General features: G+C 44.4%; 2 protein-coding genes across 2 annotated transcripts; one reads left to right on the forward strand and one right to left on the reverse strand.

Moving 5' to 3' along the window:
- The first annotated feature begins 6,419 nt into the window (after positions 1-6,419).
- On the forward strand, positions 6,420-10,876 carry LOC133925135 (AP2-like ethylene-responsive transcription factor AIL5). The gene is made up of 9 exons (XM_062370988.1): positions 6,420-6,729; positions 6,872-7,217; positions 7,656-7,738; positions 7,877-7,885; positions 7,983-8,071; positions 8,190-8,263; positions 8,438-8,488; positions 8,581-8,657; positions 9,620-10,876. Exons 1-9 carry the CDS (start codon positions 6,678-6,680, stop codon positions 10,228-10,230), a joined length of 1,392 nt encoding a protein of 463 aa, XP_062226972.1. The 5' UTR covers positions 6,420-6,677; the 3' UTR covers positions 10,231-10,876.
- A 3,161-nt stretch (positions 10,877-14,037) lies between these two features.
- LOC133925638 (3-ketoacyl-CoA synthase 1-like) lies at positions 14,038-14,382 on the reverse strand. The gene has a single exon (XM_062371497.1). It carries the CDS (start codon positions 14,380-14,382, stop codon positions 14,038-14,040), a length of 345 nt encoding a protein of 114 aa, XP_062227481.1.
- Positions 14,383-17,583: the final 3,201 nt, after the last annotated feature.

A 17,583-nucleotide genomic window follows, 5' to 3' on the forward strand; every position in this document is an offset into this window, starting at 1 on the left:
CTCCTACTCGTCCCAGAAATAATGTACAACTGTACAAGTGCTTACACGCGCCACCTCTCCTCGCGTTTCCCTCTTCATTTCTCTCTGCACGGATGTGACTCGGGCCGGATGGCGCGCATAGAGGTGGCAACGGATCGGATAGAGCCGGTGAAGAACATATCTGATCCGAAACATTAAACCTGATCTGACCATGATATTTGTATCGGGTGCAAAAGCACTTTCGGTCTCAACAGAGACCAAAAACCGGCGAGCGACTGCACGATTTGGATCTCATCCCTGTCGTCGAGGATGGAAGAAAAGCAAGGTGGAGACGGATGCTTGAAATTTTGAGACCCGTTGAGCATCCGTGGGTGTAAAATACAATCTAGACTTAACCTAACTCGGCTCGAGACCCAATCGGATGGCCTTATGGGCGATTTTTACACCTGAACGGGTCTGAATCCCAGGAGACCCAAACCCAATCTGGACTGTTGCCACCCTTCAGCCCGTAGCAGGTATATACCTGCTTGGCAATGGCATCCATCGATCCGTTCCCAGCAAACGTGCTGCACACTTATCCCCGCGCATGCACGCGCAAGGTCAAACGGTTGACAAATTTAACAGAACCGCTGCGCTACCTTCGTTGACTGACGACTGTGGGCGCTGCCGTTTAGTTTCGCCTTCAGACCAAAACGGCCAGATCAATGAGATTCTCACTTCCAAGCTTTCACAGATGTTGTTGTTGGTCAAGATGCTTCCCATGAAGGCGAAGAATCATGTGTGTGATGCTATATAATACTGCACTGCTAGTGTTCAGTTCTTGGCATGCATTTTGTCGCCCTGTTTCTTCTTCGATCGGCACATGCGTGAACATGAAGCATGATGCATGCTAAGCAAGGATCAATACATGAGTCAGCCTGCGCGTGTTCTTATCCTACTTTCCGGCTTGCCATAGCACACAGGCCAAGCTCAGAAATACTCGCATTTGACACACTGGATTGGCTTGCCATCGCCATGTCTCGGCTTTTTCTGGATGATTCTGCATGCCGTGGTTTTGAGAACCGAGATACCTACCGTCCACCTCACGAAGTGGTGGCGGTTCAGTTGGAGGCAGGAACGGCCGGAAATTCAGGTGGTGCTCGGCACGTGTAGACGTTGAACTTTCCCCTCGAGGAACGGCGCCGCGCCGTGCTTTAACCGGCGACACACCACCTCATCACCGGTCGAAATGAGAGGGTCGGATGGCAGCGAGCATTGTTTATATGCGCAGCTTTTTCCGTCCCTATCCGGTCCCTTCCGATCACACATCGCTTCGGTGACGTGCCTTCCTAGTCCTACAAGATATGCATCGAGTCCGTGGTTATCCGACCGTAGGGCACCTACTTGAACTCCCTTTGGGGAATCATGTTGCAAACTGTTTGTTAGTAGCGTGTTCGTTCCTGTATCTCTGTCAATCATGATCTGCCGTTTTAGCTCATAGCTACCTCTAATCTAAATTATCTGAAAAGTGATTCTTTGAATTATTTTTTACCACAAAATCACTTTTTATCATAAGAAGCTCTAACAAACATGCTTAAGAAAATAATTCTCTAGAGTAAAAAAAATGATTCAGTAAGAGAAGTAAATTAAATAAAATTAATTTTTTCACACTCTCGATGTCTAATTTATTTAAGAAATTACTTATACGAAATTATTCTATGAGCTGGTGTTAGAGTTCTGCTACTCAGGTTTTCTTCGCGCAAAATATAGAAATGGTATCTGGAATAAACGAAAGTCAGTGGTGTTAGTGAAACATGTCAGAGAGTGTCGCCCCGGTAATCGGTCGCGGCAGGGCCAAGGCACCGCACGCCCCCACCTCAGGTGCCGTCGATCGCCACGGCGCGCGCGCGCGCGCGGGGCCAGCGCCTCTCGACACCCCCCGCGCTCGGCACGTGCCTCCCGGTCGCTCGCGCCGAAGGATCCACGCCTTGATTCTATATGGAGAAAGTAATGATCCCTTGGTTTAGTTTTGTGGCGAGTTTCATTTTAAAGGTCTAGCTCGTTGCTACGTCTTTCTGCATAAATCATCGTGAAAACACTAGGGATGGGCAAATAATCTAAAAACCGGACAAAGAAACCCAAACCGAAGGGAAATAACTGATTTTTGTGGTTTGTTCTGTCTATGGTTTCCGGTTCGGTTCCTAAAACGTCATTAGCCAACGTTGGTTTTGTAATCAGTTTTTAACTTTCAAACAACTAACTAACTTAATAAAAAGAATTGATTTATACACCATACTAAATACGCTTTCGGCTAACCCAATAAACTAACACAATGGTTATAACCGTTAACCGATCCCTCTAACCTATTCCATTTCGTAGCCATGCAACGCGTGTTTAATCTGTTGGCGATATATCAACGATAATCGGCCATATTAATGAACTCCGAATTATTACATTGACATATCGTGTATAGTTTAAACAAACTTTGGTTAAATATAAAACGTTCAATCAATTTTTATCCAAAATACAAATCTATCGCCCGATATAATTCTGGTATACCGGCGATTATCAGCCGTATCAGCTGTACCAACTAACAGGGATAACAACTAGCAACCAATATTTTTAACACTGATCGCAGTCCGTAAAGCACTGCGCCTTGACCCTGCCTCTCATCCACGCAGTCCTTGTTCTCTCGCATCTTGCCCGCTCCTCCCCTTAAAGATTTCGGTTAAATAACCAGTCCGGAATAAATAGATTCATTAGGCTCGAAATAACCAGCCCGAAATAAATAGATTCATTAGACTCGGAATAACCAGCCCGAAATATCGGTTTCTAATTTTAAATCACCAAAAGCTATTATCTTATTATTTAAGGAAAAAAATGAGCCGTCATGTTTACTCTCAAGGTCACAAAATTAGTATATTAGTTTGAAAAAAAAAATCTAAACTACTCATTGTTATGAACATCTAACGGTCTAAATTTAGTTAAAAAGTCTATATCAAATAAGACTAATAATTAGGTAATTTTGAAATTAAAAGATATAAAAAATTCGAATTCGAATTCCATACGGTTTGGGAAGCAAAGTATCTAAATAAAAAATACTAATAAATAAAATTAAAATTAATTTAAAGCAAGGTTAGAATAAAAAATCCATATTAAATAGTCTTAGAAAAAATTGAATTATTAAATCAAATACCTAAATAAATATTCCACGTAAAATACAATTAATCAATAGCTATAATTCATAATGAAAATAATGTTTTTAATTTTTACTAAGATAATATAAAAAATCGTGTAGCTTAAGGTCGTGGCATCAAGCAAACAACATGCTAGGTATAACACGCAGACAATGCAAATCTATTCTGAATTTGGTTGGATTAACTACATCTAACGTACGATTTTGATAGTTGATCAAAACATATATGAATTGAACTAATATATGTATACGATTTAGTATAAGTTTGAAGAATATATAATTTTTGCTTCCACTAACCTAATTTTTATCTCTTTTCTAATTTTATGTATTTTGTAATTAAATGACACTAATCTTACAAAAAAAAACTAAATAGACTAATTTTCAATCAAAATTATCGTGATAAAATATTACAGCGAGGCTAGCCATATTATTAGTGTCGATCACCTTGCTAGTTTTTATAAATCAAACAAACTGAAACAAAAAAAAGACCCGTGTTGGACTTAGAGATGGCAGAGGGGAATAGGTAACCATCCTCGTCACCGTTTAGAGGATAGTGTTGGCCACCTGGGCCGTGCCTACTTGGTTGGACCGAGGCGCGACACTGTTGGCATGACCCAGGCACAATATGGCCTAAAGGGTAGCCGGGGTGAGTCAGCACGACACATCTAGCCAGATCATGCCTAGGCTGACACCTTGGCATGGCGTGTCGGCACGACCCAACCTGGCCACCGCCACCTAGTCCTCACCCCACCCCCGTCCCTGCTGCCCTTGCTCCACCGATCGTGCCGCTCGATCGCCCCCTATCTGTGTTGCCTGGTCACCCCCGTCCTAGCCCCCCGTCCCACCAGTCGACCACCCCATCGCCTCACCACCCCCACCATTGCCTCCGCCTGATCGGTCGCCCCGGTGTACAGCCCGATCGCCCCTCCCTACCCAGTCAGCCTACCGTGCCGTAACTGTGCCCGAACTGACCTAGCACGGCACGATCAGCTACGACCCATGCCACGGATCGCATATCCAGCATGGCCCTTTTGCTTAGCCAGCCTGTCTAGTCGTACCTTAGCCGAGCCACACCCGTTCCAGGCTGGCTCGACATGCTAATTTGGATAGGTATGTTAGAGGATAATTTCTTGTCCTCATTCCTGCACGGGGAATTGTACATGACGGGTCTCCGTCCCTGCTATAATAGCATTACGGTTTAGTGCTAGTTAGATCTTAGGATGGGTCAAATAGCCGACGTATAAATCTTAAGTATATTTGATGTATATATATTAGTCTATATATGATATGGACGGGTCTAAGGAGAAACCGGCACGGAACATGCATGTTACTTTCCTGTTCCCGTTAAACGTGATGGGGTGATTACTCCCCTTTACATCCCGTAAGAAAAAATAGTCCTCGTTATAAATTCACTACAGGAGATCCGAGATCGGTCCGGTTGACATACTGGTTGGAGTGTTGGACTAATGTCCACCCCTAGACACACACATCGTTCCCACGAGTGAAACATCTGAAGACGAACGCTGAACCAACCGTCCACCGTGCATGCGTGTTACGCGGTGCGTGAACTCGACAACCAAACAGGCCAACCCGGGGCGGTGGCTCACGGGCACTGGGCCCATGCGCACAGGAGGCCGGGCACCAAGCGGCGGAGCTGGCGCTCGGCGACGGGCAGGGGAGGCGTCAGGCGTGCTCCGCATCGATCGCATGATTAGGATTGACCATGCTGGCCCATGCATCCGCTACAAATTGCCAGAGAGAAACGGCCGAAGGCGTGCGTACACGTCGGCGAGGGGCCCTGGTGGCTCCCCTGCTGCTTCCTCGCTTCCTTCATGCGGTCCATAGAAAGCCCCTGATCCTGCCCTCTATAGTGAGTGTTAGTATAAGCCGAGTGTTACACGACGACGACCATAAAGTTGTTCCACCACGTCATGTTTTGCGGCTGTGCGACCGATCATGCAGGATGGCGCAGACAAGGCTACTTATGTGCGTCCGGGAAAGAGAGTAAATTAAGGGAAACAAAAACGAAAGCAAATGATGTTATGATGCACTAGCTAGGATGAACTAAATACTATCTTGTGCACCGGCTCCTTAATCTCGGTGTTCCTTGCAAGCAAGGACCATGGAAGTAGCCAGTTGTCTCTGGCATCCTTTTGCTCAGCTTTTATTTAGTCCTGTCATCTCTTTCACTGTTTGTCCCTTCCCGTTGGATAGATACAAAGTACAGACTACAGAGTATTCAGCGGGCGCCGTAATCTTGCTCGAGCAGCTATTCATCTGGACGTCCGACCTACGGGTGGTGTGTGATGTGATCCACGGCATTGCGATCGTTATTCAGAAAACTGTGTGTGTGGATAACCTGGACACGAGCTCGAGTTCACACTTGACTGTACATACATACTGGTGTTGGTTCTGCACTTGTGCATGTATCTCTGGAGCTTTCCTTTCTGGGAGTGTTAGCCCCCTGCCACGCGAGCATGCATGCATCTGGCATAGCGAGCATTTGGAGTATTGTCGTTTTCGTCCTGCACGGTCTCGATCTTTACCGAACAGGCAGACAGACACAAAAACGGCGCAGAAATTGATTGCTCCACTAGCAAGCCCGGCCTTTTGGACCAGCGTGACAAGCATATGTTCACATGTAATCTATACATGGCTACGCTATCCATTCATTCAGAAATAATAGATCTATCTATTATTATAGATTTGATTTTTGAAATTACTTTTAACTAAAGTTTTACCATAAGATATATCATCTATAGCTACAAAATCTATATAATATAAAATTATTTTAAATTATAATTTTAATTATATAATTTTAATACACTAAATAATCTTAGAATTTGATTAAATATTAACTAAACTATATAACATTTGATTTAAAAAATATACGTCTACTATTTCTTAAGTACAAATGAAAGAAGCGGAGTAGCCGCGTAGGAATGCTAAAAAGAAGATGAGGCCAAAGCAGGAGAGAGGAATTGCCATGCATGCACAAGCGCAGCACACAGGCATCCCCGGTGCCATTGCTTCGAAGGCGGTCAAGGATACCGCCCCCACCGCCCGTTGCCACGCTCCCACCTGTAAAACGCACAGGCGCCGGCCTCGCCATAGAATACTAGCAGCACCGCGCCATGCAAACACAACTCGCAAAGAGCCAAAAACCATGGTAGGAGAGAGGAGTCCTAGAGTAAAAGCATCTCTTCTCTTCCTAATTCTCTCTCCTCATACATGGCCCCTCGAAACCCACATATAAATATACCGCGCCTCGTTGCCCGTGCGCGCTCTCTCTCTCTCTCTCTCTAACCTCTCTCCTCTCTGCGTGTGTGAGCGGCTTGGTAGCTGCCGACCTGCCGTGTCTTCTCCTTCCTCTATTTTATCACCCTCCGCTTCCCCATTCTTCACCACCCGAGAAATCCTCTAGCCTAGCTAGCATAGTTTCTCACCCGCCCCGAGCTGAAAACTCACCTAGCCACCTCGGAAACGAGAAGTTACCGTCGATTCTGTTCTGACCCCGGGCATCATGGACACCTCGCACCGCTATCCATGGCTCAACTTCTCCCTCGCTAACCAATGTCAGTGTCCATGAACTCTGCTGCTTTTTTGATCCATCTCAATCTCGGCGCTTCTGTTCCGTGTAGGTTTCCGTGTAGGGGGTATTTCGGTCATTTACTGGGTGCTGTGCATGTGTGTCTGTGCGTGCGTGCGTGTGAGCAGGTGATCTAGAGGAGGAGGAGAGGGGCGCCGCGGCCGAGCTGGCCGCCATATCCGCCGCCGCGCCGCCGCCGAAGCTGGATGACTTCCTCGGCGGAGGTATCAACGGAGGCGGCGGCGGTGGTCCGGTGTCCGGAGCCGAGACGGCGGCCGCGGAGCTGTACAACTCGGAGCTCAAGTTCATAGCAGCCGGCTTCCTGAGCGGCGCCACGGCGCCATCGCCGGTGTCTTCTCTCGACCAGGCCGACGCGAAGCTGGCCTTGCCTGCCGCAGCGGCTCCAGCCCCGGAGCAGAGGAAGGCCATGGACTCCTTCGGGCAGAGGACGTCTATCTACCGCGGCGTCACACGGTAAGCGCAGATCGATCCATCTGTAGGCCAAGAAACCTTCTAAGAAAAGTTAGTCTTATTTGGGTACTTCTTAAGGATTACTAGTACCACGATGCTATCTGCATGCAAAGTTGCACCTGGTCACTTGCTTGGTGTCTGGCTTGTGCATATATATGATGCACACGCTTTGTTCATGCTTTCAGGGTTAAGCATGCAAATATGAAGGTATTTGCACATGAAAAAGATATTTTTTGGGTGTTGCTACCAATCATCTCACATCTTTGTGGTGATGGTATAATAGATGCAGATGCAAATATTTACAAGTTCTCTGAAATAGTGAAATAGCAGGATAGATTAGGTCTTGAGTTTCTCAAGATTTGGAGAAATTTACCAAGCTTTCTATATGACGAGTTTTTGTCTGTCTCTAAAATTTTAAGGGATATTTTTGGTGATTTCTAGGCACCGGTGGACGGGCAGGTACGAGGCGCATCTGTGGGACAACAGCTGCCGCCGTGAAGGCCAGAGCCGCAAGGGCCGCCAAGGTGCATCATCTTCTCGCTAATATAATGTATTTGCCTTTGCTATCTGTGTTTTGCAGCTAACTCAAATCTTTTCAACATTTTTTTTCATGCTGACTGGATGGCATATTTCTTATTATGGCTGATGTTTCTGGCGTTCAGTGTATTTGGGTAAGAACAGAAACTTCTGGTTCTTCCAGTATTGTAACATCTGATGTGACATACGGGGGATGGAGATGATGAAAACTGTTGTTGGTTCATGAAACAGGTGGCTATGATAAGGAGGAGAAGGCAGCGAGGGCGTATGATCTTGCCGCATTGAAATATTGGGGTCCTAGCACCACCACCAACTTTCCGGTAAGCACATAGATAGACCATGCATGGCTAAAGAAAACTGATGCAAGTGTGCAGAAAAAAACATGAACGTATCTATGTGCTATCTGGATGCATCTTTACGGGGCAAGTGTTCTTTTAGGTTGCTGAGTATGAAAAGGAACTTGAGGATATGAAGAACATGACGCGGCAAGAATTTGTAGCTTCACTCAGGAGGTAGATGATAATTATCACTCTTCTAATGCTGTAACAACATTCCGTGCTGATATTCAGATTGTTCGATGCATGTATGCTTCTATGCATTGGCATTGCATGCATGCTCCAGATTTATAGCTTTGTCATTCAAGTGCGTCTCTGAACAAAAAAAAAATGCATGGTTTGGTGGTGCAGGAAGAGCAGTGGATTCTCTCGAGGTGCTTCTATGTACAGAGGCGTCACCAGGTTCATACTTCCTCTTATCTTCCACTTGTAGTCAATGTGTTTGTCCTTTTGCATGCTGTTTTCTAAGCGCTATTGTCCATGCAATCTTGTAGACATCACCAGCATGGGCGATGGCAAGCAAGGATCGGAAGGGTGGCCGGTAACAAGGACCTCTACCTTGGAACATTCAGTGAGTAAAATATACATGCTGCATGTATTAGATCGTGCAAATTTACTGTTACTGATTATTGGAGCTCCAGCTTCTTGCTGATAAGAATGCAGAGTGTGTGCAATGCAAAACCACACGATCTTCGTATATCCATTATGACTTGTGGATTAAAAGCTGCGCGTACCATTTCTTTCTTTCTTTATTTTGTTCATAATGAAATTCAAGTAGTGTGGACATGTTGGGACCATTAGTCATCTAATAGAAATCACTTTGTTAGTCCTCACAATACAATAGTACTCCTTGCACGTAGGTCCCATCTTATTGTATGATTTGTACGTACAATCCCTTGTAGCTAGATTCGTCGACATATTTTATGTAGGTCAAGAACATCTACTTTGACCGGATGTAGCGTGTGTAGTGTACACTGTACATGCATGCCGCGTTTGATTTGAGTTTGTCATCTTTTGCGCCATGCATGATGGTTTGGGGCTTTACGCAGAGAAGGAAAAGAGAGAAGGAAAAGAGAGAGGGAACCATGCATTTGCAAGATTGCAACCTGACCACCTGCTTTCTTCGTGCACTGCATGCAACAACCTGTGTTTGGAATATTTTTACTGTTGGCTCTCGGTTTTCTGTGCAAAGCATGTGACTGGTGATTAAACTTAATAGTACCTTCTGAAACGGCCATTATTGTTTTCGATTTAACTAAGCTCCTGTCCCATGGTTCTGTCAGCTTAATTAGTCAAACATCTTAGATGCTAGTACTACTAGTTGCATTGCGTGCTGTCTAGAAATGAAAGGCCCGTTTCATCTTTAATTTGTGCATACTTTTTCTTATTAAGGATAGTCTCAACATAATTTTACATATGCTAGTGTTGATTTTTAGTGCAAAAATTTAAGTTTATGCTAGTGAAGAATGTCACTTCCATTTTTATATGTGAGGAGTTCATGAGCTAATGTTGCCTTGTAAAATATTCATTCAGGTACCGAGGAGGAAGCTGCAGAAGCCTATGACATCGCGGCCATCAAGTTCCGTGGCCTGAACGCCGTTACAAACTTTGAGATCAGCCGGTACAACGTCGAGAGCGTAATCAGAAGAAACCTTCCAATCGGGAGCGTGTTGACCGGCGGCCGGAGCACCAAGGCCCTGGAGTCCTGTCCGTCGAGCTCCGACGCCATGCCCGTCGAAGCCAGCACCGCGCCGCCGTCGCTCGCGTTCGCCGCGCTTCCAGTGAAGTATGACCAACAGGACTACCTGTCAATGCTCGCCTTGCAGCATCACCAGCAAGGGAACCTGCAGGGGTTAGGCTTTGGCCTCTACACCTCTGGAGTGAACCTTGATTTCGCAAACACGAATGGCACTACTGCAATGGCGCATTGCTTCTCCAATGGCACCTCACATGAGCACCACCAGCATCAGCAGCAGCTGCGAGATCAGCAGCAGGATCTGTCGCAAAGCTCCAACAGCTCCTCCATACCATTCGCCACACCGATATCCTTCAGTGGGTCCTATGAAAGCTCCATGACGCCAAGCACCTTTGGATACTACCCAAATGTGGCAGCCTTTCAAACACCGATCTATGGAATGGAATGATTTAGGGAGGTGGTGGCCTGGCATGCTGGCGTTTTGCATGCAAAAGGAAAGGCCTGATCCCTGAAGTGATGAGATCAAAACTGACATGGTTCTCACACGCAAAACATAAAGTAGGGGAAAGAGAGGTACTGGTAAGATGATGAAGACATAGGAAGCAGCATGCAGCATGCAGCATGCAGGAGACACTGACGAGTCAGAGACAAGAGAAGACTGCTAACAAATGATCGACGCAGCTAGCATATTTACTTTCCCTTTTGTGGCTTTGGTTTTTTCAGCTTTATCTGGCATTGCTGAGCTTTGTTGCCCTAAGCTTCCTTTGAGCTTTTCTTTCTACTGACATGATTCTGCAAGTGCTATCATAGCGTAGCCAGCCCTGTACAATGGAAGCAGGAACGTCTTTAATTTGTAGCTTTTTGCCCCTTTATTTTCCTTTTTCCCTTTCCTTTCTGATCGCTTTAGTTGCCCCCCTGTTCTGCTGGTATGCTTCAGAGTTCAGAGGGGATAAATGTTGAAGCTCGTGTGTAATGAAGAAGTTTATCAAGAAATATAGCACTGTAACTCTGAATTTCAGATTGCTAGGTACTACTAGATTCAATAGAAGAGCATCTGGGAATATGATCTGTAGTTCAATGACTTGAACGGATCATGGGTGTTGTGTAACTGGTGAGTTCTAGCTAAATTTACTCTCAACATGATATGCTGGTATATCATGTCAATTCTACTAGTAGCAGTATTCTGTCTGGTTGAAGAAGAATGCCATCTTGGAGTACATCATGCACCTAGGTTTTTTTAATCTTTGGTTGTTGATTTATTTTCAGTCTGAAGATTGAACATATGAAGGTCATATGCGTGGCTTCGCAAAGTTATTTTTTTGAGACCACTTCAACATTTAAATGATTTTAAAGAATTGAGTACCTTTAAGGAAAGAGAAGTGTGTGCCATTTTTTGTTGCTCGGACTTTCGAATTAAGTTGTCTCCTGTAAATGATGCAATCATTGTTAGCATGCTTGGCTCATCATGCGAGCGAGCAACATTCCGTGCCATTCTTCGTTGCGTGTGCAGGGAGATCGCAGGAAGTCTCCGGCTCACCATACGTTAGAAAACACACGATAGCTTGCGAGCATTCAGAGCTTTTGCATTCGGCTTTTTGTTTCCTTGCTCCGATCGGCCATGCATTGGACAGGGACGGTGTCGCTTAGCGCGCGATACGCGTGTTCGTGGAGGCTCTGTGAAGCTGCATGCTGCGATACGTGGCTTCTGTGCAGTACGCTGACCGCGTCGCGGCACCTCGGCCCATCACAAGTCCAAGACGAGTTCACTGTCCGCTGAATTGGAGCGAAATCCCCCGTACAGAACAACCGATGAGTGATGGGCCTAGTCCAATTGGATACTGCGTGGACTTGACACTGCAACGTCCAGCGAGCCCGATTAATATCCCTCCGTATTCTAAGGTATGATATTTTTTATTTTATCCTAGAAAACACTAGGGGTACGTTTGGATATTTGTTTGAGTTTTTTTAAAAACCTATACAACATGTAGACACATATACACACTCAAATCATTGCACGCACACACTCACATAATGTATACTGAAAATTGGAGATACGAAACTCACTGTCTACGCGTACCTCGTCTACCATAAAAAAAAAAATATAGTTGAAATACACAAGAAGCAAATCTAGTGTTTGATACCTATTTGATATGGGGTACAACTACCCCTACTGACCAGCTAAATTTGGCTCTCAATATTTGGTTGAGTTAAGCTATAGCTGAAATCGTTTGGCTAAACCACGATTGCTGTCTTGGTGGCTGGTTCCGTTGAGTAGAGAAGAAGTTACGAGTCGTTCACTTCGTGATCGCGAGTCTTTCTGACGAGAGCGAGCCAATTCGTCTCTCGCGTAGGCATGGAACAGTCTGAAATACCATACCAGACCAACGTAGGAGAATTCAAATATTTTCGTTCTGGCTTGAAACAATACTTTTTTTGAGACGAAGGCGGGGTTTCAGCTGGCCGCTTTCGTCCGTCTCTTGGCGGATACTGGCGCGAGGCCGATTGAACAGGCCGAGCAGCGTTGCACGGAAGAGCTGGGCCAAACGGTCTGACGGGAAAGAAGGGAGTTGGGTCGCAGAGAATCGGAGGAGACGAGCTTCCGTGCTTTCGTGCCACGGAGCAAGCCAGGCCCCAAGCATCTCGAGAGAGAAAATCCAGGCTCAAGAGTCCAAGCGCAACATGCTTTCGTGCCGCCCAGATCCACAAACCAGCTCATCAGGAGCTCGAGCTTGCCCGCCGGGTGAAGGGCGTCGAACGCAGCTCAACACTGCCAGGCGAGAACGAGCCGCAGCTCCTTTGGCAAGTTATCAGGAATGCGACGAGCCCACGACGGCATCGTTCAGTGATTTACTCATCATCTTTAATCATATTCTCTTCATTTCGTTATCTTTTCGAATTTTTTTCCCGTTCTTATTCTCTTTATTTTCTCCTATCTTCAATAGCTTCACTTCGAGAGAAATCGTAAATGAAAATGAAAGATAATCCTATACTAAAAGAAATGACACTAAGCATCTTGTTGTGAAAAAAATCGTAAAGAAAACTATTAGAACGCTGAAAAAACAAAAATCTCTCTCCAACAGAAATATCGCCCCTTAAAAAAAAGCTGTTAGAGCTGGTCTGGATCTCAAACCTTTCAACGCGTGTGGTATGAGTATAGCCTGCGGATGGTTTGCGTCCTACGTACCCTTAGCAATCCTGTAAAAAAACTATCGTGCCAGGCAGGCCAGGTCACCTGATTCGCAACCGACTCGCACCTGCCTCATCTGTCAGTCGATAGGGCGCTGCTTTCCGTTCCACCCTGTCGTCTGTTAGCTCCGCAACCTCAGGCGCAGGGATCGAAGTCACATCTCAACCCCACGCCATGGCAGCATCGTGCTGCACAGTAAAACCTTGGAGAGGACACCGATCCCATGTATGGATGGATACCTACGACCACATTCACGTTTGTTGTTACGGAACTGCTCCCTCGCATAAATCCGGCGCGCACAATGTAATGTCACGTGTACACATGACACGGCACGGAGCCATGAAGCCATCCAGTCCCAAGAGGCGACAGGCGGTTGACATGTCACACTCAGCCCTCCCCATAAGGCCATAACAATCCAACGCCGTTCACGAGTCACGGCACACACAAAACACAGCCGATTGCATTCATTGGCGCGCGGACGGACGTCACACGGCAGCCAGCCGCGGCAGCCAGCAAGGAAAAGATCGAGCGAGCAGTGACGATGCCTGACGAGAGTTTCCTTGAAGCCACTGTGGACGATTATGTTTTTCTTTAAAAAAAGGAGAAATCGGAACCAGAGGTGCCTAACCGTTATGCTTACACGTCATTAGGCCGGACGCACGGCCGGTATAACATCGGCGTGCTCCGATTTGAAGAGCCGAGGCGCAGGCCGCTCGGAAGGGAAATTTTTTGTGGTTTGTGTGCACACACTTACTATATGTATTATTGGTATATTTTAGCTCACAAATCTTGAAGCAAACTAAAGAAATTGCTAAAAAGAGCGGATTTGTAAATATACCTATCGGTGTACCATATTCCGATGAGATGTGGTAGTATTATGGTTTAATAAAAACTATACTTTTTGGTTTTTTTAATGGTTCATCCATATTTTGGTGAAATACGGTAGTATTACGTTTTTATCAATCACACTTTTCGACTTATTTTGTATGGTGTTTTTGGGTTTTTTATGATGTGTAAATGTTCCAGTTAGTTATGTGTTTGTTCTGATAGAATGTCTTTTTTTACGGTTTATTTGACAGAGTAGGTGCGAAAGAAGTAGTTAAGGAGGAGCTTGCAGCGGTCTCTCCCACTGTACCACCCGACTGTGACGATCTCGGTGACAACAATAGCATACCAAGTAGCATGCGCCCTCTGCACGCCTCGTGCGATGTTGACAACGACGACACCCGTGATGTAGCCCATGCCGGAGAGGTTGAATGTCCTGACGTCGCCCCACATTCTGTAGTGGGCTGTGATGATCGCGATGAGCGATGGCGCGGTGTAGAACCCACTGCAGTTGGCGATGAGCGCACCCACTGCCGACGCCGATGCACTCATCCTAGTGAAGAGTGCATCGAGCGTGGGGAGGAACATCACGCACGCCTCGCGGCTACAAGCGGCGTGTGAACTAGATGCGGAAGGCGGGGAGGTACATGGACGCGGTGACCGTGTGGAAAACATGGCATGAGGGCTCGACGGCTGCACACGCTATCGAGGCCACCACGACGGAGATGACAAGCACGTTGTCAGAGAAGATGATGTAATGGTAGAGCGACGGGTCGGTGAACTGCAGCGGCGGGATGATTGGGTCCTCAGGGATGGCAGAGGCGTTGGTGAGGCAGGTGTCGGGACTTTGACCTTGGATTCTCCTGTGCCTCCTGTATCAGTCACTGGATTAAGTAGTTGATACGTACATAATTCAACAGAATAAATCAGATACATACTTCAAATAAAATAAGGTAAAATAATTACCTGAACGACGCAAAATACGGTCTAGTGGATAAGTATTCACAACAGACCAACCAAACAGAAGAACATATAGTACAACGAAGCGAAACAAACGATATAACCCAATGCCACATGCAACTCGGGTGCGGATGCGACCTTAGACTTCTTCGTCTTAACTTTATTTGGGTTGAGTTTGATCTCCATCTTAATCTGAAAGCAGTAAGACTGAGTACGGAAAGTACTTAACAAGTCCTATACTATTTCAAAGGATTGATAGATGCATAATATTTATTTCAAGGATAAGGCTTTACTGTATAGTTTTATACGTAAAACAGGTATCTAGTTATATTCTCTATTGTTAATCTTTTGAAATAAGTTTTAAATCTAGAAAGCAATAACAAGTTATATCTGGGGGTTTTCGGTCCTAGGAGGAGTTACACTACACTCTGCAGTCCTTATCGTCACATCTGATGTGCCTCTAGTACCACACAACTTCTAACGGTTTGAGCACGTAACCTCATTACATGGACATCTAGTTCACATACTCACACATCAAGACACACGTACCAAGAGTCTAATCAAGCGTGGTCAAGCCTTCGCATGTCCATGATCGTGGACACAGCTATTCGAATAGGTTTATACTTTGCAAAGGTTATAAATTGTATCCATACGATATGCTCAGCCTCCATCCATTGCAGGCGAAGGAGCGAATCATACCAAGACACTTCAATCACATTTCCTACCAGGCTTTTTTACGTGATCCAGCAAGTGCTCCAGGTCTACGAAGAGATATGATGTCAGGGTACCACAGGTATGGTTCAATAACACCCTTGTAGGGTTGTGAGGGTACCAACCGGCAGATGCTTGGCTCACTATTACTCTCAGCCTCCTAGTATGATGCCTAGCTCGGTTGGGAGAAAGAAAAGTCAAACCCTGCACATTCAGAATGCATGTTTACACGGGGGTGACTAAGCATGACGGTACAAGATTCGGTGCTTAAACGGGCGAGGCATGCATCTTCTATTGGCACCGAGTATCACCTCAAGCCCCTAACGTATGAGATAGCCTCCAACTTTCAGAGGACTATCCCGCTTGCCCCCTCCAAAATAGTTTTTACCTATTTTTACACATCTCCCACTATATCCCACATGATGTCAAGGATTTCACAACCATCACATAATTCACAACTATCAAGGATTCATGGTATATCCTACACTATCAATGAAGTAATATCTTCGAAGAGACGTCTTTCCAAAAGTGATGTCTCCAGGGAGACGTATTCAATTCTAAGTATGCTAGATATCAAGGTGTCATCCAACGTTAGTATAGATAATGACAGATAAATTCTAGGGTGATATGTATTCAGGACGATAACATTTAAAGCATGATAAGTGTTGATAGGATTAACTACTACACTTAGTTTATAAAAAGCGTAATACATAGCACATGAGATAATTAGTCCAGTTTTAAGTTGATCATATAAATTATTTAAAAACATATGTTCAATATAATCAAGGAGATAGGACTTGCCTTCACAAATGTCAATTCATGACTGGTCTTATGGTTAGAGTCTTTCGAGTTCTTCATTATCGGGCCTCGCCTTCAGTTCATTCCTCACATTTTTGCTTAGATCCTTTACTACGAGCCTACACAGATTAACGATGAAAAACAAACAGTGACTAAGCAACAAAACACCAGACCAAAACCAAATGAAATATCAAAACGAAAGAAGAGCGACATGGAAAACGATGAAAGCTAACCTAGCAGAAGGACAAACGACAACACTTAGCTAAGCGAAACTGATATACAGAGATTAGCGAGATTATCTAACGAAGCTAGATCAAGTTGTTAGCCTAATTATTTCATTAACATAAGGAAAAACTTAAACAAGTTACTATCAATTAGATGAGCGCCTATTAGCTTAGTTGTCAAAAAAGCGACAGCTCTGGGTAGGTAAGTGCATGAGTACAGATATAACGTATGTGCGATACTTACATCTATATATACGTGAACATTTATACTAAACAAGGTTATATAGTAATAAATCTTAATTACCTAGTCTCAGTTAATTGTCACACTAATTAAGCTATAAACTATACCTATGGTAAAAGCATTTAGGTAATTAATTAACTTGGTTAAACTATTATGTAAATCTAATTAATTCATTACTAAAAGGATATTCAATTAATTCATTACTAAAAGGATATTCAATTAATTAATTACCAATGTTATATTATTCTATCATATTCTATTGACTGATAATTATTTACCAACTACATTGGTTAATCTTATTATATTAATTAAACTAAAGCTAATCTATAACTTAGAGCATGAAATAACAATCTACTTCTAAACATTTAATTAAATGATTAATTCTTTAGTTAATTCTAAAAATGATTATTTAATTAATATAAGGATTAAACCTACACTTAAGCTATATTAACATAAACGACTAATCTACGATTATAACCTAAACATGGTTATTGAATTAAATAACTCAACCTTAATTATTTAAAAGATAAAATCTAAATCTAGAAAAACGCCGCAATATGAAAATAAACACCAAATGAGAAATAAACATGGCTCAAAATTTTTGAATTGTCGGGAGATAGATTATGATTTTAGAGGAATATTGGTGAAAGAATTACCGAAATCGGAGTTAAAACAGATGAGTTATGGTTCTCGGAAGATTTGCCAAAAATAGAATTTCTGGAAAAGGAAAAATGGACACTATTCCTTAAACTCAGTCTATGGATCTGTGAACCAGAGTGAGGTGCGAGGGTGGTTCACCATAGACTGGAGTGAGTGGTGTTGTTTGTGGGCTCGGTCCATGGGCCTTGGATCAGG

The sequence above is a fragment of the Phragmites australis genome, chromosome 7 (assembly GCF_958298935.1).
Source record: "Phragmites australis chromosome 7, lpPhrAust1.1, whole genome shotgun sequence".
NCBI classification, from domain to species: domain Eukaryota; kingdom Viridiplantae; phylum Streptophyta; class Magnoliopsida; order Poales; family Poaceae; genus Phragmites; species Phragmites australis.